Source organism: Pristiophorus japonicus, chromosome 2 (genome assembly GCF_044704955.1).
Source record: "Pristiophorus japonicus isolate sPriJap1 chromosome 2, sPriJap1.hap1, whole genome shotgun sequence".
Taxonomy (NCBI): Eukaryota; Metazoa; Chordata; class Chondrichthyes; family Pristiophoridae; genus Pristiophorus; species Pristiophorus japonicus.
In genome coordinates this window covers 234,737,148-234,764,235 of record NC_091978.1, presented here as the reverse complement: position 1 = coordinate 234,764,235, position 27,088 = coordinate 234,737,148, and the positions used below count along the sequence as shown (strand labels likewise).

Below are 27,088 nucleotides of genomic sequence, written 5' to 3'. Positions count from 1 at the left end.
ATGGAAAGCTTATCTTTGCCACGGCTGTATGGTTTGGTCTCATCACCCATTTCCTTGGGGATGGTCGACTAGTCCCCGTTAAGAAATCAATGTTTTACAACCGATAGGATTGGATCCTGGCTGGTCCAGGTCTTAACTTGTTGTGCAGTGACGGGCGACCCTTCACTCTCAAAGGCATCCATGACCATGAGTAGTTCTGTGGGAATTGGTTTTTCTACCTCTGGTGTGGGCAACGGTAACTGGCTCAATGTATCAACGCAGTTGTCGGTGCCTCGTCTATGGCGAATGACATAATCATAGGCAGATAATGTCAGTGCCCACCTCTGGATGTAGGACAATGCATTGGTATCGATACCTTTATGTTCTGGGAACAACAATATAAGCGGCTTGTGATCGGTTTCCAGCTCGAAGCAAAGCCCAAACATTTTTTTTACCCCATAAACACGCTAAAGCCTCTTCCGCTACCATTCCGCCTTGGACAGGCTGCAAGACGCGTATGCAACTGGTTGTAGTTTGCCTGACTCATTGGCTTGCTGGAGTACGCAGCCAACCCCATAGGATGACGCATCACAGGTCAAAAACTAGACGCTTGCATGGTGTCATGTATGTAATCTTCAGGCCCAGGCCCTGCAACACATCGGAGTTGCGTTTATTTCTGGAACTCTTGAACTATTTCGGGAACTTTCTGCCAAACTTAAGCACATTGTTGGAGCCGCTACACGTGCTCCTGCGTAAGGGTTGCGATTGATTTTGGGGGGACTGTCAAGAACGGGCTTTCAATCGGGCGCGTAACCTGCTCTGTTCAAGTAAGTTGTTGACCTTGTACAACCCCTGTAAGAAATTAGTTCTGACATGTGATGCATCGTCCTACAGGGTTGGGTGTGTGTTGCAACAGTACAATGCTGAGGGGCAACTCCAACCTGTGGCTTAGGTCCCAGGTTGCTCTCTCAAGCTGAACGTGGATATGGGATGGTTGAGAAGGAAGCACTCACACGTGGCTATGGGGTGAAAAAGATGCACCAGTACCTTTTTGGCAGGAGGTTCGAATTAGAAACGGACCACAAGCCGTTAACATCCCTGTTGTCAGACAGCAAGGCTGTCAATGCCAATGTGTCAGCTTGCATACAGCGATGGGCTCTCACGCTAGCTGCGTATGGCTACACCATCCGGCACCGGCCGGGCACTGCAAAATGCACTGGCGCGCTCAGCAGGCTTCCACTGGCTACTACTGAGGGGGCAGCGGAGCAAAGCGCTGAGATGGTCATGGCTGTTGATGCCTTTGACAGCACAGGCCGCCAGATCAAAATCTGGACAAACAGAGATCCCTCCTATCTTTGATTAAGAAATATGTCCTGACTGGGGATTGGGTGCCCGCACACGGAGCATGCCCTGAGGAGGTCAGACCGTTTCACAGGCGGATGGATGAGCTCTCCATCCAAGCCGACTGCCGACTATGGAGCAGTCGGGTAGTCATGCCCCAGAGGGGTAGGGAAGCTTTCATCAGGGAACTCCACAGCGAGCATGTCAGGACAGCACCATTCAAGCCGGCCTCCAATGGCCAGGCAGAACGTGTGGTCCAAATCATAAAACAAGGTATGCTCAGGATTCAAGGTCCCTCCCTTCAATGCCGCCTATCGCGCCTCCTGCTGGCCTAGAGGTCCCGACCGCACTCGCTCACGGGGGTCCCGCCCGCGGAGCTCCTTATGAAATGTACACTCAAAACTCAGCTGTCCCTCATTCATCCTGTCTTGTCCGACATTGTTGAAGGCAAGTGCCAGTCCCAAAATGAGTACCGTGACCGTAATTCGAGGGGGAGATGTATAGAAATTGGTGACCCCGTATTTGTTCTCATTCACGCTTTGGGGCCCAAATGGCTTGAAGGTACTGTAATAGACAAAGAGGGGAATAGGGCTATCATGGTTAAACTTAACAAGGGGCAGATATGCCGCAAGCATCTGGACCAAGAAAAAAAACGGTTCAGCATGGACTCTGAGGAACCTGAGGAAGATCATGAGATGGTATTCACACCACCGCCAGTGAATGAGCAACAAGAACATTCAGCAGCATGCACAGTCCCTGCAGTCAGCCCGGACAGGCCGGAATCACCACAGGGGACAGACACGCAGGCCAAGGCTCAACAGCCAGAGCCCCAACTGCAGCACTCCACGAGGGAGCGCAGACCACCCGAAAGACTTAACCTGTGATCCCAATAAGTCATGGGGGGCGGGGGGGGAAGGTGATGTCATGTATGTAACCTTCATGTAACAACACTGCAATACTGTATATACTTGAGAAATGCACACATTGACCACAGGGAGTGAACTTGTGGGAGACACTCCTCACCTGGTCATCCAGGTATATAAAGGGAGGTCCCACGCAGGGTCTTCACTTCTTGGTCCTGTGCATAAAGGTGCAGGTCACAGAGTGACCTTGTCCATAGAATGTGCCTCGTGTGGATTTGTGGTATTGTGTAACGACTTTACACATGGGTCATACAGTACCAGTAACTTGTGGGAACACAACAGATTTCTAGCCTTCTCAAAGGCTCTATCTTGAAGTTTACCCCACACCCAGTCATCTCCTTTCCTGAGCAGCTTGTGCAAAGGCTCTAATACTGTGCTCAATTTGGGTAAGAAGTTATCGAAGTAGTTGAGAAGACCCAGGAACAAACGCAGCTCATTCACATTCTGGGGCCTAGGCGCATTTTTGATAGCCTCTGTTTTCGTGTCTGTAGGCCTGATTCCATCTGCAGCAATCTTTCGTCCAAGGAATTCAACCTCTGGTGCCATGAAAATGCACTTCGAACGTTTCAGCCTGAGTCCCACTTTGTTCAGATGACGTAGAACCTCTTCCAGATTGTGCAGGTGCTCAGCATGTCACGATCTGTGACTAGGATGTCATCTTGGAATACCATGGTCCTGGGGATGGATTTCAATAGGCTCTCCATGTTTCTTTGAAATATGGCTGCCGCCAAACGAATGCCAAAAGGGCATCTGTTGTAAATAAACAGTCTTTTCTGCGTGTTGATGCATGTAAGTTTCTTTGATGATTCAACCAGTTCCTGTGTCATGTAGGCTGAAGTTAGATCCAATTTGGTGAACGATTTTCCCCCGGCTAGCATTGCAGACAGGTCATCAGCTTTCGGTAGCGGGTACTGATCTTGTTTCGAAACTCGATTGATCGTGACCTTGTAATCTCCACAAATCCTGACCATGCCATCGCTCTTTAACACCGGAGCAATGGGACTGGCCCATTCATTAAATTCGACCAGTGGGATGACCCCCTCGTGTTGTAGCCTGTCCAATTCGAGCTCGACCTTTTCTCTCATCATGTGCGGGACTGCCCTGGCTTTGTGATGGATGGGCCTTGCGTCTGGGCCTAGATGAATCTGCATCTTGGCTCCCTTGAAGCTGCCAATTCCCGGTTCAACCAGTGAGGGAAATTTGCTCAGCACTTGAGCACACAAATCATCATCCGCTGATGACAAAACTTTGATTTTCGTACCATTTCCATTTTATTTTCTCAAGCCAACTCCTGCCGAATAACGATGGGCCGTTGCCCGGGATAATCCATAATGGTAGATCATGAACCGCTCCATCGTACGACACTCTTACTGGTGCACTACCGATCACTGGTATGAGCTCTTTGGTGTAGGTACACAACTTCGCATTTATCGGACTCAGCTTGGGTCTCTCTGTCTTGGCCTGCCACAGCTTTTCGAAAGTCCTCTGGCTCATTGTCGATTGACTCGCACCCATGTCTAATTCCATGGATACCGGCACGCCGTTTAATTTTACCTCCAACATTATCGGTTGGCTCTGTTAGGAACGCACGTACGCTATCCACTTCCTCCTCGGAGCTCTCAAATGCCTCGGGCTGCATCACCAGATCCACGCTGAATTGATCATCATCAACGTAGTGTGTCGCAGCTCGCTTACTCCGCTGCGGACACGTCCGCTGAAGATGCCCCGTCTTCGCACACCCTCTGCATACATACTGCCTGAAGCGGCACTAATGGGGTTGGTGATTGCCCCCGCGACGCCAACACGTTAAGCTCGGATTTGTGCCCGATGGCGGGTTTTGAGTGGCTCCCGTTCTCCCATACGCAGTTCAGTAGGCCCTCGATGGCGAACTTTGATTGGTTCCCGATCTTGCAGATGCAGTCGAGTAGGCCCTGCCATGTACAGCTCTGCCGGCCGTCAATACAATTTTGTACACAGTACTTGCCATGGAGTTCCTGTTTTGTCGCGATATCTGCTTCGTGCTTTTCTGCGTGGACATGCAAGCCTGGGCGATGGTAATGACCTTGCTGAGGTCCGGCGTCTCCGCAGCTAGCAGCTTACTTAAGATCGCCTCCTGGTTGACCCCGATCACGAAAAAGTCATGCAGCATGTCTTCCAAAGCAGGCCCAAATTTGCAAGGCCCTGCAAGGTGACTCAGGTTGGCAAAAAATGCCACTACATCCTGGCCTTCTGGATGAACGTGTGTATAGAAGCGATATCTGGATATGAGGATTCCTTCTGTGGGTTTAAGGTGTTCCCGAACTAGAGCACACAGTTCTTTGTAATCCTTTTCTGTAGGAAGAGTGGATGAGAGCAGATTCGTGATGAGTGCATAGATCGTGAACCACAGATGGTGTGAAGAACTGCCCTGCGCTTTTCTGCATCCACGTCTTTGTTTAGGTCCTTTGCCACGAAATACTGGTCAAGATGATCCGTGAAATCTCGGCAATCCTCTCCCTCGTTGAATCTCTCGAGAATTCCAACAGTACTTGATCATGCTGTGCTCGCAATACTTTTGCGTGGGTTCGTATTTGCCTCGTCGCCAGTTGTAGCATATGAAATGATACAATGAACTCTGTACTGTGAGCCAGTGACTAGGTGTAACCTGGTCAATCTTTAATGGCTTCCAGAAGTGAAGATACAAAGGTGAAGTTCAGGTTATATACCGGGCCCAGCACGAGTGTACCTATGACCGTAGGACCTCCGATGGTAGTGCCCCCTGGTGGTGGGCAGACCTTATGTACATACATTACAGGCCTATTGTCAAAAGCCGTGATTGACAGCGGTGCGGAAGTCCACTCAAACTGCCTCCTTGTGAATTTCCAAAGTGCCAGCTCTGCCTACAGATGGCAGACACCGCACTAAGCATCGTGTCAGGCAATTGTGCTAGTTGAGAAGCTGCTTAAAGCTACTTAAGCAGTATTTTACGAGGTCAAAAGGATTTTTCCAAGTTGTTTTTACAAAGTTCACATCCCTCTGTGATCACACCAGGAAAGTGTGACGGGTTCTCAACAACTCTGGATTAGTTTGACTAGTTGACTAGTATAAAAGCTACCATTTCACAGCTGTTCAATTTCCAATCAAATAAGTTGGAGCCTTCAGGATTTTCAATACACTTTTCAGCTTTATGCAGGTTTAAGTGTTTGCAGTGAACTCTCTTTCCAGTGTCACCTCGTTGGAGCAACCTCTCACCATTGACAGATCGCGTCTGTCATCTCAACTTCAGCTGCCATCTATTCCAACAGCATCGGTTCCCTTGAAAAAAATCTCACCTTGATCCTCAGAATCTCACCACGATCAGCCCCAACATCACTAAACACACCAGCATCACCAACAACAGCACCAACCTTCTCCGCAATCACCTGCTGCTGCACAGGATACAGTTCATCAGCACCTGACTACATTGCTGTTCAGGACACCAGGGATGGCCTCACCATGACCACATTTACTTCACTTGACACTGTACACCCTGGCTGCCACATGATGCGTCAGGTTGGCACCACCCCACACCATCCCTGCAATGACCAAGCCGTTCCTTTCACACTCATCAGCATTGCGGGGGTTACGCTTATGTCTCACCATTCACTACAACTCACTAAGCCAGTTCCAAAGGTGCCCACAAATCTGTCCAAGAATGGAAAGTGTTCAAAATAAAGATTTCAATGTTTGACAACACATTATCAGAAACTCTACATGAACATTGGCTAAGAGACCTAAGTGCCTACCCTTGTATGTTGTTAGTTGGTATGATTGGACAAGCAGTGTGAGGGGTGGCTGATGAGATGGGGATGTGATCATGTAGATAGAGAGAGAGGGCTAGGTGGAGGTGCAAGATAACTTGGTGTGAGTAAGGATGTGCAGGAGTAGGATAGGGGAGGCAGAGTGATGGGAATGTGATGAGTATCTCAGCAGGATGAGGTTGAGTGCGGCTTTTGAAGACAGTTGACCTGCAAGGGCTAAAAACTGCCTATTTTTACATGATTTTTTTTTCATTTCAGATTGCAGCTCCCTTTAAGGGAGCAAACTGCTTTCTGAAATGACAGCCTGTACTTGCTGCAAAGACGCCACAGCCTTACTACTATGGGGCCTCCTGCCAGACTAACGCCATCAGAACGCTGTTGCACAGTAAGTTTGGCGCTGGGCTAATGTTAACTAGCCACCAGCGTCAATTTACCGGCCCTGCCAGTGGCATCTCGCCATCAAATTTTGGGCCATTATTTTTGCTGTACAGGGCTGTTTTCCATGTTGACTGGGCAAGGAACCCACATACTATCGTCTAAGTGCAATGCATTGTCAAGCAGCATATAGGAAGATATTCAGATGCTACCCAATCAATATTCTCCATAAGTTTGACCACGTACCAGCTGCTACTGCTGGAAGAGATATTGTGCATGCCTGGCCACTGCAGCAAATTTAACGGGTATGTGCAGGGAAAAGAAAAATTACAGGGAAAGTTGTTGCTTATCTCTCTGCTCAGGTGGACTACTGTGTGTGTCAGCTGTGGCTCGATGGGTAGCACACTTGCCTCTAAGTCAGAGGCTTTGGGTTCAAGTCCCACTCCAGGGACTTAAAAACATAAATTGAAGCTGACACTCCAGTGCAGTACTGAGGGAGTGCTACACTGTTGGAGATGAAGACAAATGTAGGTCCCTTGCAGTCAGAATCAGGTGAATTTATAAGGAGGAACAAATAAATGGCAGACCAATTGACCAAATATTTTGGTTCTGTCTTCACAAAGGAAGACACAAATAACCTTCCGGAAATACTAAGGGACTGATGGTCTAGCAAGAAGGAGGAACTGAAGGAAATCCTTATTCGTCTTGAAATTGTGTTAGAGAAATTGATGGGATTGAAGGCAGAGAAATTGATGGGATTGAAGGCTGAGAAATCCCCAGGGCCTGATAGTCTGCAGCCCAGAGTACTTAAGGAAGTGGTCCTAGAAATAGTGGATGCATTGGTGATCATTTTCCAACAGTCTATAAACTCTGGATTAGTTCCTATGGACTGGAGGGTAGCTAATGTAACCCCACTTTTTTAAAAAGGAGGGAGAGAGAAAATGGGGAATTATGGACCAGTTAGCCTGACATTGGTAGTGGGGAAAATGTTGGAATCAATTATTAAAGATGAAATAGCAGCGCATTTGGAAAGCAGTGACAGGATCAGTTCAAGTCAGCATGGATTTATGAAAGGGAAATCATGCTTGACAAATCTTTTGGAATTTTTTGAGGATGTAACTAGTAGAGTGGACAAGGGAGAACCAGTGGATGTGGTGTATTTGGACTTTCAAAAGACTTTTGACAAGGTCCCACACAAAAGATTGGTGTGCAAAATTAAAGCACATTGTCATGTATTCAACCAGCATTGTAACCCATGTATAATCTGAGCTAAGTTGTACACTATGAGAACAATGACCACTAGGTGGTGAACTTGTGGGAGACACTCTTAACCTGGACCTTCAGATATATAAGGGAAAGCTCCACCCACTTCCATAAGTGTTATGGAATAAAGGACAGGTCACAGACTGACCTCCTCTCAAGCATGGGCCTCGAGTGCATTTATACTGTATAGTAAGGACGTATCACACATGGTATTGGGGGTAATGTATTGACGTGGATAGAAAACTGGTTGGCAGACAGGAAGCAGAGAGTCGGGATAAACGGGTCCTTTTCAGAATGGCAGGCAGTGATTAATGGGGTGCTGCAGTGCTCAGTTCTGAGACCCCAGCTATTTACAATATACATTAATGATTTAGATGAAGGAATTGAGTGTAATATCTCCATGTTTGCAGATAATACTGGGGGGGGGCGGGTGTGAGCTGTGAGGAGGATGCTCTGAGGCTGCAGGGTGACTTGGACAGGTTAGATGAGTGGGCAAATGCAGTATAATGTGGATAAATGTGAGGTTATCCACTTTGGTGGCAAAAACAGAAGGCAGAATATTATCTGAATGGCGACAGATTAGGAAAAGCGGAGGTGCAACGAGACCTGGGTGTCATGGGACATCAGTCATTGAAAGTTGGCATGCAGGTACAGCAGGTGGTGGAGAAGGCAAATGGCATGTTGGCCTTCATAGCTAGGGGATTTGAGTATAGGAGCAGGGAGGTCTTACTGGAGTTGTATAGGGCCTTAGTGAGGCCTCAGCTGGAATATTGTGTTCAGTTTTGGTCTCCTAATCTGAGGAAGGACATTCTTGCTATTGAGGGAGTGCAGCGAAGGTTTACCAGACTGATTCCCGGGATGGCAGTACTGACATATGAGGAGAGACTGGATCGACTGGGCCTGTATTCATTGGAGTTTAGAAGAATGAGAGGGGATCTCATAGAAACATATAACATTTTGACGGGACTGGACAGGTTAGATGCAGGAAGAATGTTCCCGATGTTGGGGAAGTCCCGAACCAGGGGTCATAGTCTAAGGACAAGGGGTTGGCCATTTAGGACTGAGATGAGGAGAAACTTCTTCACTCAGAGCGTTGTTAACCTGTGGAATTCTCTACCGCAGAGAGTTGTTGATGCCAGTTCATTGGATATATTCAAGAGGGAGTTAGATATGGCCCTTACGGCTAAAGGGATCAAGGGGTATGAGAGAAAGCAGGAAAGGGGTACTGAGGTAAATGATCAGCCATGATCTTATTGAATGGTGGTGCAGGCTCGAAGGGCTGAATGGCCTACTCCTGCACCTATTTTCTATGTTTCTATGCTTTTAGTTCAGATGAGACGTTAAACCGAGGCCCCGCCTGCTCCCTCAGGTAAATGTAAAAGCTCTCATGGCACTATTTCGAAGAAGAGCAGGGGAGTTATCCCCGGTGTCCTGACAAATATTTTTCTCTCAAACATCATAGCAAATAACAGATTATCTGGTCATTATAATATTGTTATTTGTGGGAGCTTGCTGTGTGTAAATTGGCTGCCGTGTTTCCCACATTACAACAGTAACTATACTCTAAAAAATACTTGGCTGTAAAGCGCTTTGGGATGTCCGGTGGTCATGAAAGGCACTATATAAATGTAAGTTTTTAGAGTCAAGCAGAGTCAGCATGGTTTTATGAAAGGGAAATCTTGTTTGACAAATTTGCTGGAGTTCTTTGAGGATGTAACGAGCAGGGTGGATAAAGTGGAACCAGTAGATGTAGTGTATTTGGATTTCCAGAAGGCATTCGATAAGGTGTCACATAAAAGGTTACTGCTCAAGGGGTTGGGGGTAATATATTAACAAGGATAGAGGATTGGTAAACTAACCGAAAACAGAGTCAGGATAAATGAGTCATTTTCAGCTTGGCAAACTGTAACTAGTGAGGTGCCACAGGGATCAGTCCAGGGGCCTCAACTATTTACAATTTATATTAATTACTTGGATGAAGGGACCGAGTGTAATGTACCCAGATTTACTGGTGATACAAAGATAGGTGGGAAAGCAAGTTGTGAAGAGGACACAAAGAATCTGTAAAATGATATAGATAGGCTAAGTGAGTGGGCAAAAATTTGGCAGATGGAGTCTAATGTGGGAAACTGTGAGGTTATCCACTTTGGTAGGAAGAATAATAAAAAAAAATGATTATTGAAATGGAAAGAGATTACAAAATGCTGCGGTACAGAGGGATCTTGTACATGAAACACAGGTACAGCAAGTAATTAAGAAAGCAAATGGAATGTTGGCTTTTATTGCAAGGGGGATGAAGTATAAAAGTAGGGAGGTCTTGGTACAACTGTACAGGGCATTGGTGAGATCACACCTGGAGTACTGCGTACAGATTTGGTTTCCTTATTTAAGGAAAGAAATACTTGCATTGGAAGCAGTTCAAAGAAGGCTCACTAGGTTGATTCCTGAGATGAAGGGGTTGTGTTATGAAGAAAGGTTGTGCAGGTTGGGCCTATATTCATTGGAGTTTAGAAGAATAAGAGGTAATCTTATTGAAACGTATAAGATTATGAGGGGACTTGAAATGGGGGGAATCTCGAAGTAAGGGCATAGTTTCAGAATAACGGGTTGACTATTTAAAATGGAAATGAGGAGGAATTTCTTGTCTCAGAGGGTTGTGAATCTTTAGAATTCTCTACCCTAGAGAGCTATGGAGGCTGGGTCATTGAATATATTTAAGGTGGAGATAGACAGATTTTTGAATGATAAGGGAGTCAAGGGTTATGGGGAGTGGGCAGGGAAGTGGAGTTGAGGCCAAGATCAAATCAGCCATGATCTTATTGAATGGCGCAACAGGCTCGAGGGGCCGAATGGCCAACTCCTGCTCCTATTTCATATGTTTTCTTTTACTTTGGAGAGGGCCATGACAGTTGATGCTAGCCCAAGAATCTAACTGTAAGAATTAAATCTGAGGGACCAAAATGTTCTCTTTGCGCAGGGCCAGTTCGTGCTACCGACCGGCGCTAATGGAGCGCTAATGAGTTAGCGCGCAGTCGCAGTGGCCACACCGACCCACGCGGAATTGCCCCCATGGCTCCACTGGCAAAAAGTAATTTGCACTGCGACCCGCGATTAGCGCACCGGCACGCTGACCCCTTATTGACCCACGCTGACACCATTGCACCCATAGGGGGACTTGAAGTTGGCAAGGAGCGATGCCACTGACAGCTTCTTGGTGCAATTAGCTGTGGTGGCTGTGGTGCCCCTGCTGCCCTTAAAGGGGAGGTGATCACATGGTGGCAGCCATCTCTTTTCTGTCATCCGCCTTTTCAGTTGGCCCGACAATGGCTGCCACTGTTGTGGCCGGGCCACCAACATGCAAACCGGCACTCTCTCTTGGGTGCCAGGCTGCTGGCCCAGCCGACACCCTCCCTGGTGGCCCTACAGGTGCCACTAAAGAGGTTGCAGAGTTTGCAGCGGCCCTCCCCTTTAAAAGGGGAGGGATGTTGCCGCGGGAACACCGTGGGAATGCTCCGTTGCCGCAGGCAACATTTTTTTTAACAAAGAGCCCAAATCTGAGCCGGGGTCAGCACTTCCCACGCTGGCGCAAATAAAACACTTTCGTGAAATGACCGTCCCAAACCCAGCACAGGGCAATTTCGGCCCCTTAGAGTTTCTTGAGACTCCACAGAATTCCATATTCTTTGGACAAGACTTTTAATTTTACAATTTGGGGCCATGCATCATAATGCTGAAAAATTGACTTATATTAGAATAACAATACCGTAAGATGTTCCATGTACTGATCTCGGAAATATTTTCTGAACAGCATTGTGTTTTCCAGAAAAAATTATTTTGATTGCAGTATGTTGTTAAGCAGTCTGAATACACAAGTGAGAAATCCAGAAGTAGGAGGGTGGTTGACAGCATGGAGCTTTTCATGTCATGGCTCAACACTGCCATAAATCACGTAGAGATAATGAACCAATGACACAGCAATAACATCCCACCTAATTTAGATATCACTCCTCGCAGCCTGAGGTAAGAGGAATGTGTATCAATACAAAATGTATTTTGTACATCTTTATTGTTTAATAAAAAGAAATTCCATCTCATTTTTGCTGTAATTAATTATCTCTCTATCAACTTAATGAACATCAGAGACCAGTCCATTACAGAAGTATTGATTATGGCAGATTGCGTGCAAAAATGAATGGGACTAGCCTATCGAGTCTGTCAAAATCAATACCTCTGCTGGCAATGGATCTCTTATATTGCTAAATAAACAAGCCATTTTTCCTCTTGAAGTAGCTGCATCAGTTACCAGCAGGATCATTCTTCATTCTCTCTCCCATTGTACAATCTCTACCTTGTACTGCTATATTGGGTAACTTCGCATTCTGAATCTATTGCCTGAGGTTTAATATCTTCCATCCTTAAGAGAAAATTAATGAACAAATCTAAGTATGACAACAAGAGAAGGACTGTAGTATTGATTTCTACAAGTTCTGTGCCTTGGTTTCAATTTATTGTTTAAAAATGGAAAAGGAAAGATCAAGGAAGGGAGAAAATGTTGGCAGAGACAGCTGAGCATCACCTGTTTATTTAACTCATCGTGGCCCCCCCGACCTGCAACCTCCGCAGATCAGGCTACAAAAGAGCTGGAGCGGCATACCACTTCAACCTCCAGCGTGAGCTGCTTCAAGGATTTTGAGATGGGTGACTGGGTGACGTCATCAAAACCCTGGTCGCGGTTTTGGAGCGTGGGCAGGAACATCGGCAGGTACAGAGGAGTGGGAAGGCCGGGCAGATGAGCAGCGAGTGTTTGTGGCGAGATGCGGTGAATCTTTATGGCGGAGGAGTGGCGAGAGATTGTGGCGGAGGTGCGACAGATGAAGGCCCGGGGCCCAGAAGAGCTGAGGGCCCAGGAGCAGCATGGGCCAGCCCACACTGCGATATGTGTGCGCGCTAGGTCCATGCAGCAGAGCAGGTCTCCAGTCATCTTGATTAATCCTTGCCACTGGACCAAGACCTAGCTATATCAAGCCCGTGTGGTGGCTGGTGTGCAACGGTCACCACACGTTAAAAGAAATTCACGCACAGACATCTTCCACCCCCTCAATTGGAGTTCAGGACTGGAACATCGGGTCCTTCGTAGAAACACCTGTGAACTCATGGAAGCAAGTCATCCTTGTTGGAGGGACTGCCTATGATGATTTATTTAACTGCCAAACTTTCAAGAGGAAACATAAAAAGCTAACTGTCCAAAATGAAAGTATATGATCACTTCCAGTAACGTAACACACATGATGCAATCATTGTTATTGCTCAAATAATAATCTCTCAGTTTAGTTCAGAGATTTCTCTTCATTAGGAATGACTTCTTGATTTGTGGTGCAAGGAGCGGTGCCAATGTCAAAGTATGTGAACTGTGTTTCATTTATATCCTGGGCACGGATCTTTTTAATAATATTTTTCTGAGCTGATCTGTAAACTGTGAATTTGCAGAGAGAATGGGCTGAATCTTAAGCCCCAAAAACAGGTAGGTTGGGGTCGGGTGAGTTGTCAAAACGTTAAAAATCTCAAACCCGACCCCAACCCACCTCCAACCCGCCTACCTCCAGGTTTAACAGAGGCGGGAAAAGGGCAGGCTTCCAATCCATTCGCAGGATTGGGTTGGCCAATTAAATATTTTAATGAGGCTGGCACCCTCTGATTTAACTTGCTTTGCAGGTTTAACCCTCGCCAGTTAGGTTTCCTAGGCCTCGAGAAACCTGGCAGCTGAAGGGAGGCGAGGGCAGCTTCGGACCCTATCCCAGAATTGCACCCCTCCACGGGTCAGGAACGGACCCCCCTGTGGTCGCACCCCCTCCCCAGGGTCAGAGATACCCCACCGCCACTCACCCATGCTCCACTAGCAGTCGCAGGTGACTTACCTGTGCTTCTTTATGTCATTTATTCCATTTTTCAGATTTCCCAGACGTTCGTTTGGATTTTGTCTGCAGTAAAGAATGTCACAAAAAGAAATGTTATTTTTTTTCCCAATTTTTCCTCTCTATTTTTTCCACCCCGCTCCCCTGGAATTTCTGCCTCACACTGGGCTATGGTTTCATAGGTCCTGTAGTCTTCCAGTACTCATTCTTTATGTGTGAGCATAGACAGTGAGGTTTGGCAGGGTACTTCACAGTAGGTGCCACCACCAAGCTCAATCTTGTCTCCACTTGATATCCACCCACTCTTGATTTTCAGCAGATGCCAGTCAAGAACAGGAACCCTAGGGTCTGTTAAAGTTATATAAAATGGGTTAATGCTCTGTTAAAGAAGCAGACAGAAAAACTTCATGCTAACCCTTTAAGTGTTTGTCCACTAATACTATTTCTGGCCACCAGGTTGATTTTTCCCGTTGCTAGACCAGCACACTGAGGCTACTATGGCAGCTCATCACTTACTGGGGTCGAACTTGCTCTGTGTGGTTCAGTACCATACTACAAATGTAAATACTTTATGCAATATTATCGGATATGGTAGCCTAGTGGTTATGGTACTGAATACACAACACTGAGTTAAAAGGCTACTATGGCAAATTAGGAAATTGAATTAAATAAATCGATAATTTGAAGGTTGACACCAGATAAAATGACAATGAAATGTTCTGGATTGTCATAGAAACCCAACTGGTTCACTAATACCTTTCAGAGAAAGGACCCTGCCAAGGCAATTTACGCGTTACTCCAATCACACACATTTGCCGGATTTTACCATGGAGTCAGGTTTTGCGCATGCGGGGCGTGTAGCAGGTCAGGGAGGCGATGTTCTGAGCAGCGCATTGTTCAGTGTGACTATTACTTAATGGTCACAATTGAAAGACCCGTGCACGTTTCTCAGCCCAATTAAATGAGGCAGGTCTGATGATGTCATTGATAAACCGTTTCTAGCGCCAATATTTCAAGTAGCCTTGCACACATCTCATTTGAAGGTGGATATAGGAGTGTGGAAGGTCATCTGCTGAACTCTGGCTACCATTACCAAGGTGAAAAAGTGTCACTTGTGGATGCACAGAGGCAGAGGGCCGCACCAAGGCTTAGTGATGCATCCCACCGTGTTCTGGTACAGTGAAAGCATGCAATGAGATCCTGTTCCCTGCTGATAGGCATAAAAGACCACCCAAAGAAACCAAAACAGCATGCTTGGAGATCGCAGAGGAGGTCAGCAGCAGGGATGTTGTCAGGAGGATGTGGATCCAGTGCAGAAAAAGATTCAATGATCTCATGAGGTCAGGAAAGGTGAGTGCAATGCCACACTCACCTATATCCTGTTGTGTCTGTCACCACATCCCCATCACTCTGCCCTCCAAAGCCTACTCCTGCACTTCCTTCCTCAAACTAACATACTTTGCAGGTCCACCCATCCCTCTCTGTCTATGTATATACTCATATCCCATCTAACTAACCATCCTGACACTCATCCTCATCCTAATTCAATCAGAGGAACGTCCTCCCTAACAGCACTTTTGAAGTACCTTCACCACAAGGGCTCAAGAAGGTAGCTCACCACCACCTTCTCAAGGGCAATTAGTGATGGGAAATAAATGCTGGCTTTGCCAGCGATGCCCACATCCCAGGAACAAATAAAAATAATCATAGCAAGTAACACCACAGAAGGAGGTAATTTGGCAATGCCACGCCACTTCCTCATAGTCACCCTCTACAGATGTAACCAATCCATTCCTTACACTCATTTCATCACGCTCACTAAAAGTTCTCTTCTTTCCCGCCTTGCAGAAGAAATCCCATAACAACAGGGAGAGACAGAGAACAGGAGGTGGCCCTCCAGTCTTGGTCAATTGACTCCAGCAGAGGAGGTCTCTGAAGTTGCAAAGCTGCTGGCAGAAGGAGATCTCTGGAGCTGCAAAGCTGCTGGCAGAAGGAGATGGAGCGAGGGGGACCTCCCAGCAAAATGGTGACAGAATTACATCTCATATAGCCACATTGCATACAACAGTCACTCATATGGTGACTGATATCAGCAGCCAGTGAATTTTGATCATGAGCATAATGGTATCATTACCCATTCTTAATATAACTTCTAAATCATCTCTTTATTCTCCCACAGGTCCAGCAAATGCACCCAAGCCGGAGGAGGATGCAGCATCAGCCAACCCAAGCACAGCCAGCACCAGCACAGATACGCACACCTCGGTGGGTCCTGTGCATGACAGAGTAGTGTTGTCACCTGATACCTCACACGTCACAAGTGAGTAAGAGCAGATGATGTGGACATGGACAGCAGTGGAGACTCCTTGCCGGAGGGTGCTGGATATTCCAACCTCTGCTGAGCTGCATGCAGATGCTGAGCCTCAGGGGCCGCCGAGAAAGAGGGTGATTTTGGAGAGGCAGCAACAATTGCATGAGGCTCTGGTAGCTATTGCAGCCATGATGTCTCCAAATGTGCAGAGAACGGAGGGGTCTATCTCCAACATGATCCCCACCATGTTGCAAGTGATGGCGATGATGTGCTGTTCCATGGATAGGATGGCCACCTGCATGTAGCAGGAAATGCGGCAGTCACACGTGAGCATGCTAGCTGTGGACAACAGATGGCAGGCACTCTTAGACCTCATCTGCAGGAGGGTTATAAATGTAGACTTGGGCGTTCATCACCCCACTGATGTGCAGCGAGGTGCTCTCTGGCTCCTTGTTATCAGGAAAGTGCGGGTGGCCCATGAGAGGGATGGTGAGAGGGGACATGGAAGTGCAGGCTCTCAAAGCGCCCACACATTGCCTCCCCCTCAGTCAGAGCTCCACATGCTGCCTCGGATCCCGATGGCTGAGTCTGCCTCTGCACAGTCGCAGGAGGAGCAATCTTTGGCGGGGCCCTCACAGGCTCCAAAACCCAGAGGATGTCTACCAAAAGTGTCTAACAAGTCACAGCAGTGAAGTGAGTAGCCTGCCTCTACCTCTGCTGAAGTCATAAGGGGTTGCACCTCATAGAAGCACTCGGAAAAGAAAAAAGACAGAAAAGTAGATGCATAATGATACGCACACGTGTGTATGAACAAATGTTAGAGTTAAATTTCAGTAATTTTTAGGACACCATGGGCTAGAACCTCCATCTTTGTGTTTATCACCCAAAAATGGGCGGTATTTCCGGCGTGGGCGTTAAAAAAGGGTTTTCAGATCGCCGGCTTCTCACCCACTCTCAAAATACCTAGTTTACATTTTTGAAAATGTGCGTTACCAATAGCGATATCAAAAGGGCGGTAGCATTAAATTTTTTTGACCTTCTGCCGTAAAGTGTGGCCATCCTTAGTAATGGCATGGCAACACCCGATTCCCATGATTCAGGAGGTCAAGGGTCATCATGATGTGCGCAGAAGAGGAGACAGAGAGAGATGGAGCTCAGAGGCATTGAAAGCGTGTGTGGCTGTGGTGTGTGCTTGTTTGGCTGTTGAGGGAAGAACGACGGAGATTCACCAGGAACACTGGTGGCAGAGGGCGCCCAGTGGTCCCAGAGCGCGGCACTGCAACCCAAGGTGCCGTACCCCCATTGCCAACCACACGAGAGCCAGCAGCAACATCTTGCTTCTAGCTCGGAACAAGTTCCCACCTCGGGACCATCCTCTCCCGTATCCGTCCAAGCAGTGCCTCGGCTGTCACCACCGCCCCCCCACCGCCAATGAAGTATCGCCCGAGGACGTCCTCGGCCAGGCAGCTTGGAGTACGGAGGGGAAGGGGTAGAGGTGGGGAGGAGAAGCAGGTGAGGGGGGTGCGGGGGGCAGAAAGGATTAGTTTGTACAGAAATGCTGATGATTTCCGACTAATGTTCGGTTTAAATGTTTTTTATTCAACAAAACGGTTATATATGTATACTTGTATTTACTCTGTACAGCCACTGGAGGGCTCATCCCCTGAAGTCCCAAGGGATCCCATAATCCTTTGGGAGCACAGGTATTTAAGGAGGCTTCACAGGTTGGAGAGGCACTCTGTAGACCTGCAATAAAAGACTAAGGTCACACTTTACTTTGAGCTCACAGTGTTCAGTCGGATTTTTTCTCCATACACAACAATTGGCGACGAGATACAGATAGCGAACCCAAAGATGCAGAGAACAGTGGAGAAATTCTCAGAGGGAGATGATTGGGAAACTTTTGTGGAGCGAATCGACCAATACTTCATGGCTAACGAGCTAGATGGGGAAGCGAGCGCTGCCAAACGAAGGGCGATCCTCCCTCACCATCTGTGGGGCACGAACGTATGGCCTCATGAAGAATCTGCTCACTCCAGTGAAACCCACGGAGAAATCGTATGATGATTTCTGCACACTGGTCCGAGAGCATTTGAACCCGAAGGAAAGCGTTCTGATGGCGAGGTACCGGTTCTACACCTACAAAAGGTCTGAAAGGCCAGGAAGTGGTGAGTTATGTCGCCGAGCTAAGACGCCTTGCAGGACATTGCGAATTTGAAGGACATTTTGAGCACATGCTCAGAGACTTTTTTGTACTTGGCATTGACCACAAAGCCATACTTCATAAACTTTTGACTGTAGAGACCCCAACCTTGAATAAGACCATAGCGATAGCCCAGGCGTTCATTGCCACCAGTGACAATACTAAGTAAATCTCTCAGCACACAAGTGCTGCTACAAGTACTGTGAACAAAGTGATGTTGTTTTTGAATCATAACGTGCAGAGCAGGTCACACATAACTGCAGCTACACGTCCGCAGATGTCTCAGAGTCCATCATCAAGGGTGATGAATGCAAGGCCATTAACACCTTGTTGGCGCTGCGGGGGTGATCATCATTTCCATTCATGCCGATTCAAAGAGTACATTTGCAAGGGCTGTGGAACAATGGGACACCTCCAATGAGTGTGCAGGCGAGCTGCAAAGCCCGTTAAATCTGCACACCACCGTGTTGCAGAGGAGGACAGATCCACGGAGAATCAGATCGAGGAGGCAGAGGTACATGGATGCACACGTTCACCACGAATTGTCCCCTGATAATGCTGAATGTTGAACTAAATGGATTCCGGTGTCAATGGAGCTGGACACAGGCGCGAGCCAGTCCATCATGGGCAAAAAGACTTTTGAAAGGTTGTGATGCAACAAGCCTTCAAGGCCAGGCTTAACTCCAGTTCGCACAAAACTAAGAACTTCCACAAAAGAACTGATTCCTGTAATCGGCAGTGCTACCGTAAAGGTCTCCTACGATGGAGCGGTGCACAAGCTACCACTCTGGGTGGTACCGGGCGATGGTTCCACGCTGCTCGGCAGGAGCTGGCTGGGAAAGATACGCTGGAACTGGGACGACGTCAGAGTGCGACACTTCGTGTGCCCAGTTCTTAAACAAATTACCTTCGCTGTTCGAACCAGGCATCGGGAAATTCCAAGGAGCAAAAGTGCAGATCCACCTAATTCCGGGGACGCGACCCATCCATCACAAGGCGAGCGCAGTACCGTACATGATGAGAGAAAGGGTAGAGATCAAGCTCGACCGGCTGCAAAGAGAGGGCATCATTTTACCGATCGAGTTCAACGAATGGGCCAGTCCTATTGTCCCAGTCCTCAAGGGAGGGAGCACCATCAGATTCTGTGGCAATTACAAAGTAACTATCAATCGTTTCTCGCTGCAGGACCAATACGCACTACCAAAGACCGACGACCACTTTGCAATGCTGGCGGGAGGAAAGATGTTCACGAAGCTGGATCCGACTTAAACCTACATGTTGCAGGAACTGGAGGAATCATTGAAGGCCCTCACCTGCATCAACACGCACAAAGGTATTTTTGTTTATAACAGATGCCCGTTTGGAATCCGATCGGCGGCGACGATATTCCAGAGAAACATGGAAAGCTTACTGAAGTTGGTCCCGCACACCGAGGTCTTCCAGGACGACATCTTGGTCACAGGTGGGAACACAGTTGAGCATCTGCAGAACCTGGGAGAGGTTCTTAATTGAGTCAACCGTGTGGGGTTCAGGTTAAAACGCTCGACATGCATTTTCCTGGTGCCTGAAGTGGAGTTCCTGGGAAGGAGGATTGTGGCGGACAGCATCAGGCCCACCAACGCAAAGACGGAGGCAATCGAGAATGCACCGAGGTCACAGAACGTAATGGAGCTGCGGTCGTTTCTGGGACTCCTGAACTACTTTGGTAACTTCTTACCGGGTCTCAGCACACTGTTAGAACCACTGCATGTCTTACTACAAAAAGGGGAAGTATGAGTTTGGGGCAAAAGCCAAGAAAATGCCTTTGTAAAAGCGAGAAAATTGTTATGCTCAAACAAATTGCTTGTGTTGTATGATCCATATAAGCGTTTGATACTAGCATGTGATGCATCGTCATATGGTATCGGGTGTGTATTGCAACAAGCTAATGATTTCAGGAAACTGCAACCGGTTGCTTATGCATCCAGGAGTCTGTCTAAGGCTGAGAGAGCCTACAGCATGATTGAGAAAGAAGCGTTAGCGTGTGTCTATGGGGTAAAGAAAATGCATCAATACCTGTTTGGGCTAAAATTCGAATTGGAAACTGACCATAAGCCACTTATATCCCTGTTCTCCGAGAGTAAAGGGATAAATACCAATGCATCGGCCCGCATCCAGAGATGGGCGCTCACATTGTCCGCATACGACTACGGCATCAGCCACAGGCTAGGCACAGAAAACTGCGTCGATGCTTTCAGTAGGCTGCCATTGCCCACCACGGGGATGGAAATGGCGCAGCCTGCAGATCTAGCCATGGTTATGGAAGCATTTGAGTGAGCAATCACCCATCGCTGCCCGGCAGATCAAAACCAGGACCCCTTATTATCTCCAGTCAAAAGATGTGTGCTTCACGGGAGCTGGTCCAGTGTCCCAGTGGAAATGCAGGAAGCGATAAAGCCGTTCCAGCGGTGCAAAGATGAAATGTCTGTACAGGCAGACTGACTTCTGTGGGGCAATCGAGTAGTGGTCCCCAAGAAGGATCAGAGACACCTTCATCAATGACCCCCACAGTACCCACCCAGGCATCGTAATGATGAAAGCGATAGCCAGATCATACGTGTGGTGGCCCGGTATCGATGCAGCTTAGAGTCCTGCGTTCACAGATGTAATACATGCTCGCAGTTAAGCAATGCATCCAGGGAGGCGCTGCTAAGTTTATGGTCTTGGCCCTCCAAACCGTGGTCAAGGGTACACGTCGACTATGCAGGCCCGTTCTTGGGTAAAATGTTGCTTGTGGTTGTAGACGCGTACTCCAAGTGGATTGAATGTGAGATAATGTCAACTAGCACGTCCGCTGCCACTACTGAAAGCCTGCAGGCCATATTTGTCTCACACGGCCTACCCGATATCCTGGTGCGCGACAACAGGCCATGTTTTACCAGTGCTGAATTCAAAGAATTAATGACCCGTAACAGGATCAAACATGTCACATCTGCCCCATTTAAACCAGTGTCCAATGGTCAGGCAGAGAGAGCAGTGCAAACCATCAAGCAAGGCTTGACAAGGGTAACTGAAGGCTCACTGCAGACTCGCCTATCCCGAGTCCTGCTTAGCTACCGCGCGAGACTCTACTCACTCACTGGGATCCCACCTGCTGAACTGCTCATGAAAAGAGCACTTAAGCCAAGGCTCTCGTTAGTTCACCCTGATCTACATGAACAGGTAGAGAGCAGGCAGCTTCAACAAAGTGCATGCCATGACAGCGCAAATGTGTCACACGAGATTGAAATCAATGATCCTGTATTTGTATTAAATTATGGACAAGGTCCCAAGTGGCTTCCCGGCACTATCATGGCCAAAGAGGGGAGCAGGGTGTTTCGGGTCAAATTTTCAAATGGACTCATTCACCGGAAACATTTGGACCAAAGCAGACTCAGATTCGCGGACTATCCTGAGCAACCCACCTTGGACCCTACCTTTTGTGATTCTTCAACATACACAGCAGTGGTAACCGGTTGACCACAAAGCAGAACCCATCATCCAGAGCAGCCCAGCAGGGCCCAACACACCAAGCAGCCCAGCAAGGCCAGCTGCACAGCAGCCCAGCGAGGGCCCAACAAATGATTCAACAACACCAACTTTCACACCGAGACGATCAACCAGGGCAAGAAGGGCCCCAGATCGACTCACATTGTAAATAGTTACACTATTGACTTTGGCGGTGAATGTTGTTATATATGTGGACTTGCATTTACTCTGTACAGCCACCAGTGGGCTCATCCCCTGGAGTCCCAAGAGATCCCATAATCCCTTGGGAGCACAGGTATTTAAGGAGGCCTCACAGGTTGGAAAGGCACTCAGGAGACCTGCAATAAAAGACTAAGGTCACACTTTACTTTGAGCTCACAATGCCCAGTCTGACTCTTTCTCCATACACGACAAAAACCATTGTAGCGCATTGGCTCAGAAAGCTGCACCATTACATGCTGGTGATTCCTTTACATCAAAGGGTATAATCACACTTAACTTCAGTCAACTTAAACTTTAACTGTCACCAAGGTGATGCCCACCATTGATGTATGACCTGCACATCCAGCAGTGTGTCAGCCTTGTAAATAACACCAACGTTCTTTCAGGCAAAGCGCTAATTGATGAGCTCCTGACGTAAGGCTCTTGCAGCTATCATGCCACCACGGGCGCTTTCATGTGGTCTACAGGGGGCGGCGGGGGCATGGCTTCAGTGACAGCCTGATTGTCTGGTCCGATGTCAGCATCCGCTTCCTTGTTCTCCTCTTCCTCTCTCTGGTGAGGTGGACTGTCAGACTCATCAGGCAATTCTTGTCCCCTCCTGATAGCCAAGTTGTGCAACATGAAGCACACCACCACGAATTGAACTACCTGATTAGGGTGGTATTGGAGCTCGCCTCCTGAGTGGTCCAGGCATCTAAAGCGCTGCTTCAGCACTCCAATGGTTTTCTCCACGATATTGCGAGTTGCTCTGTGGCTCTCATTGTATCGCCTCTTGGCCTCAGTGTGGGTATCATGCAGGGGGTCATCAGCTAGGTGGCAAGGCCATATCCTTTGTCCCGAAGCATGCTGCCCAAAATTGAGCATTCACTGCAAGTATAATTTGCTGGTGGTCAACAACCAGTTGGACTTTCAGGGAACGGAATCCCTTGCGGTTCCTGAATACCTCAGCATCCTGAAAAGGTGCCCGCATCACGATATGCATACATTCTATTGCTCCCTGCACCGTGGGGAATTTTGCAATTCTGGAGAATCCTAGAGCCCTCTCACTCTGTACCTCCCTGGTCATAGGGAAACTGATCAAGTCCCTCCTGCATGCGTACAGGGCTTCAATGATCTGTCTAATGCAGCGATGTGTGGCATGCTGAGAAAGTCCGCAAATGTTTCCAGCTGTGGCCTGAAAAGAACCCGAGGCATAGAACCACAGTGTTGCGATGACTTTGACCTCAACGGACAGTGCAGTACTGATGGTGCTGGCAGGCTGCAGATCTGCCCGTGTCAGCTGGCATACTGCAGTGATAACCTTTTTGTGGAAGCGCAGCCTCCGCAGGCAGGTGTTGTCAGGCATGTCGAGGTAAGAGTGTTTCTACTTGTACTTGCAGGGGGTGTACTGTCTGGTCCTCCTCATCTGTCTTTCACGTCTTACATTGGGCACATTATGCACTGGAGTGTTCCTTCGGCAATATCGAGTCTGCTGCATTTATTTGGTCACCAAGAGAGGGTGAGAAAGGACAGGCCCCATTGCAGTAGCTCTCTGTTTTCCACCGATTGGTCACAAACAAGGAATGTCCCGACGAAGACACCTCTTCAATTCCAATCAGTCACAGAATGGTCAAGATGTTTTTACAGATGTTCACATCAAATCCAACGACCTGCAGGGTATATCTGAACTCCGCCGAGGTTGAAGCACAGCAACCTTTTAAAGGAAGCGACATGTGATCTGGAACATGCTGTCCATAACGCTGTGATTTGTTCCGGTGAGTTTCACCTTGTCTGGTCGATTTTTTGGACGAGCGATATTGTGGCTGATATATGTTCGAGGTTATGAAATTGACGATGGGCGATCCCCATGGCCGCTAGATTGGGTAAATATGCTCTTTACAACAAAAAAAAAAGTGGCCGGGCGTTAATATTGAATCTCGGCGTTAATTCTGTGCAGAAAGTAATGCTGGGCGATATTATGGGCGTTGAAATCGCCCATTCTGCTGGTTCTGCCCAAAAAAGTAGGCGGGCGGTAATAATTTTTAACGACATGGGGAAAGTAACGCTTGGCAAGAAGTTTGCTAAAAATGCCCGCCAGTTTCCATTTTGTGCCAAAATGGGCGATATATGGGTGTTTTACTTCACTTCAGCGCTGAAGTGGGTGTTAAGTGGGCGTTAAGCATGCAAAAAGAGTGGAGGTTCTAGCCCAGTATTTCTTTGCACCAATTTCCGGTATTGTCCATTTTTGCCTGCTACCTTTATCAGTTGGAGTGAATGGTGAGGCATTACTTAACCTCAAGTAATGGGGGTTTGGGTGACAGGAGTGGCTTTTTCATTGTAGCGATGCTTTATGGTGTTGTTGGAGGGACTTAGTACAGCATATGGGTGCACTGAAGCAAGTTAAGAAAATGTAGCCATGATGAGGCCATCCCTGACCTCCCTGGCAGCAATGTGCACCGCTGCTGGTGCCACCTCCACCTCAGCTTCCACCTCCTCATCTTCCACCTGCTTCTTTGAAGAGACTGTGTGCTCTGCGCCTTGCTCCTCCTGCAGTTCCAATCCTCGCTGCTGTGCTATGTTGTGCATCATACAGCAGATGGCAATGATTCTGGAGACCCTGGCTGATGCGTACAGAAGTGCTCCTCTGGTCTTTGACAGACATTGGTAAGGAGTGTCGACCAGGTTCTCTGGGTAGCAGGTCTTGTTCCAGCAAGCTATGTCTGAGTCTCTTGAAGCACTGCTGCTCAGTCATGTCCAGGAAGCATATCCTCTGCTTGTATACCCTGTGCTGGGGGTATCGCCTCCAGCTTGGTACAACCCTCTGCTGACCCCCTCTTTCCTGTGGTGCATCAGGTCGTGGAGAAGGCTGCTGGTGTGGTTGATGTTGGTGCTGGGGCTCATCTTGGTTTGATTCTGAAGGTGAGAGAGTATAAGTGGCACACATGGTGATGTAGTAGATGGCAGGTAAAGTGGAGATCAGAGGTCCAATACCTCAATGTTGTGCAAGTGACTAGCACTGTCGTCGAGCTACAGTACGCAGATGACGCCTGCGTCTGCGCACATAGAGGCTGCACTCCAGGACATAGTCGACATATTTACTGAGGTGTATGAAAGCATGGGCCTTACGCTAAACATCTGTAAGACAAAGGTCCTCCGCCAGCCTGTCCTCACCGCACAGCACTGCCACCTGGTCATCAATATCCACGGCGTGGCCCTGGCCAACGTGGACCACTTCCCTTATCTCGGGAGCCTCCTATCAACAAGAGCAGGCATTGACGACGAGATCCAACACTGCCTCCAGTGCACCAGTGCAGCCTTCGGCCGCCTGAGGAAAAGTGTTTGAAGACCAGGCCCTCAAAACTGCCACCAAGCTCATGTTCTACAGGGCTCTAGTAATACCTGCCATCCTGTATGGCTCAGAGACATGGATCATGTACAGTAGACACCTCAAGTCGCTGGAGAAATATCAACAACGATGTCTACGCAAGATCCTACAAATCGCCTGGGAGGACAGGCGCATCAACATCATCGTCCTCATTCAGGCTAACATCCTCAGCATTGAAGCACTGACCACACTTGATCAACTCCGCTGGGCAGGCCACATAGTTCGCATGCCAGACTCCGAAAGCAAGTGCTCTACTCGGAGCTCCCTCGCAGCAAACGAGCCAAAGGTGGGCAGCGGAAACGCTACAAGGACACCCTCAAAGCCTCCCTGATAAAGTGCGACATCCCCACTGACACCTGGGAGTTCCTGGCCTAAGACCACCCTGTCATGTATTTCACCATCTTGCAATGACAATAGTTATGTAACTGTAACTCATGCACACTGTACCTGTACCCTTGAAATGCACACCTTGACCACAGGGTGTGAGCTTGCAGGAGACACTCCTCACCTGGATTTCCAGGTATAAAAGGGGAGGTCCCACCCAGGATCGGCACTCCTTGGTCCTGGGAATAAAGTGAAGGCCACAGAGTGACCGTGTCTGATACATACATGCCTCGTGTGAGTTTGTAACAAGGTGCAGAGACACTACATTTGGCGATGAGAAATGGGAATCACCGAACCATGAGGATGGCCACTGGCGGCACAGAGGAACGCTACTGTGTGGGTGAGGACTGGGACGACTTTGTGGAAAGACTCCAGCAGAGCTTTGTCACAAAGGACTGGCTGGAAGAGACAGCGGCTGACAAGCGGAGGACGCATCTACTGACCAGCTGTGGTCCACAGACGTATGCGCTGATGAAAGACCTGCTCACACCCCAAAAGCCAGTGGACAAGTCCTTTGAAGAGCTCAGCCAGCTGATCAGTGAGCATCTCAAGCCGGCAAGTAGCGTACACATGGCTTGGCACCGATTCTACTCTCACCGGCGTCGGGTCAAAACGTCTCGGACTTCGTGGCGGAACTACGGCGTTTGGCCAGTCTCTGTAAGTTCTCCGATGCCTGCAGGGGGGAGATGTTAAGGGACTTTTTCCATCGAGGGCATTAATCATGCCAGCATTTTCAGGAAGCTCATAAAGACCAAGGATCTGACTTTAGAAGGGGCGGCGTTGATAGCTCAGACCTTTATGACAGGGGAAGAGGAGAGCAAGCTAATTTACGCACGCAGTCCTGGTTTTAACATTGCGATGAACCAGGGATTTAATGTTGTAAAAGTGATACAGAACCCCGCAGGCAGGCAAGGGCAATTTGACACCACCCAGGCAGCAACAAGCTCCAGGGTGGGCCCGCAACAGGGACAATGGAAAGGGGATCGGCAATTTACGCCATCACGAGGAACAATGTATCCCGTGATGGGACCATTAACACCCTCCATCAGAGTGCTTAGAAACAGCCAAACAGGCCATCAGAGAGGAATGCCTGGGAATAGTCCTTTTGTTAACAGCAATCTCAGCTCATGCTGCAGGTTCCAGCTTTAAACTTGTAGGATTTGTAATGTCAGTGAACACTTGGCCAGGATGTGCAAAAAGGCAGTAGTGAGGCTAGTCTGCGAGACAGAGGAACCAGACGAGAGATCTATAATGCAGGATGAGGCCTGGGGAACAACCATGGATGCTGAAGTTCAGAGAGTTCATGCGGCTGACGTCGACAGCTAATACACTAAAACGCCACCCATGATGATGAAAGTCTTACTGAATGGCATCCCCGGTGCACATGGAGCTGGATACCAGAGCTAGCCAATCACTCATGAGTGCCCAACAATTTGAGAGATTTTGGCCACACAGAGCTAGCAGGCCCAAACTGGAACGCATTGAGATGCAGCTACGTACGTACACCAAAGAGATCATCCCAGTG

General features: G+C 48.2%; 1 protein-coding gene across 1 annotated transcript in view; it reads right to left on the bottom strand.

Moving 5' to 3' along the window:
* prkg2 (protein kinase cGMP-dependent 2) overlaps window positions 1-27,088 on the bottom strand; it is a 173,822-nt gene that overhangs the window by 11,509 nt on the left and 135,225 nt on the right. The window contains exon 16 of the mRNA XM_070863894.1: window positions 13,576-13,638. Within this exon, the coding sequence (XP_070719995.1) occupies window positions 13,576-13,638 (63 nt within the window). The remainder of the gene's footprint in view (window positions 1-13,575; window positions 13,639-27,088) is intronic.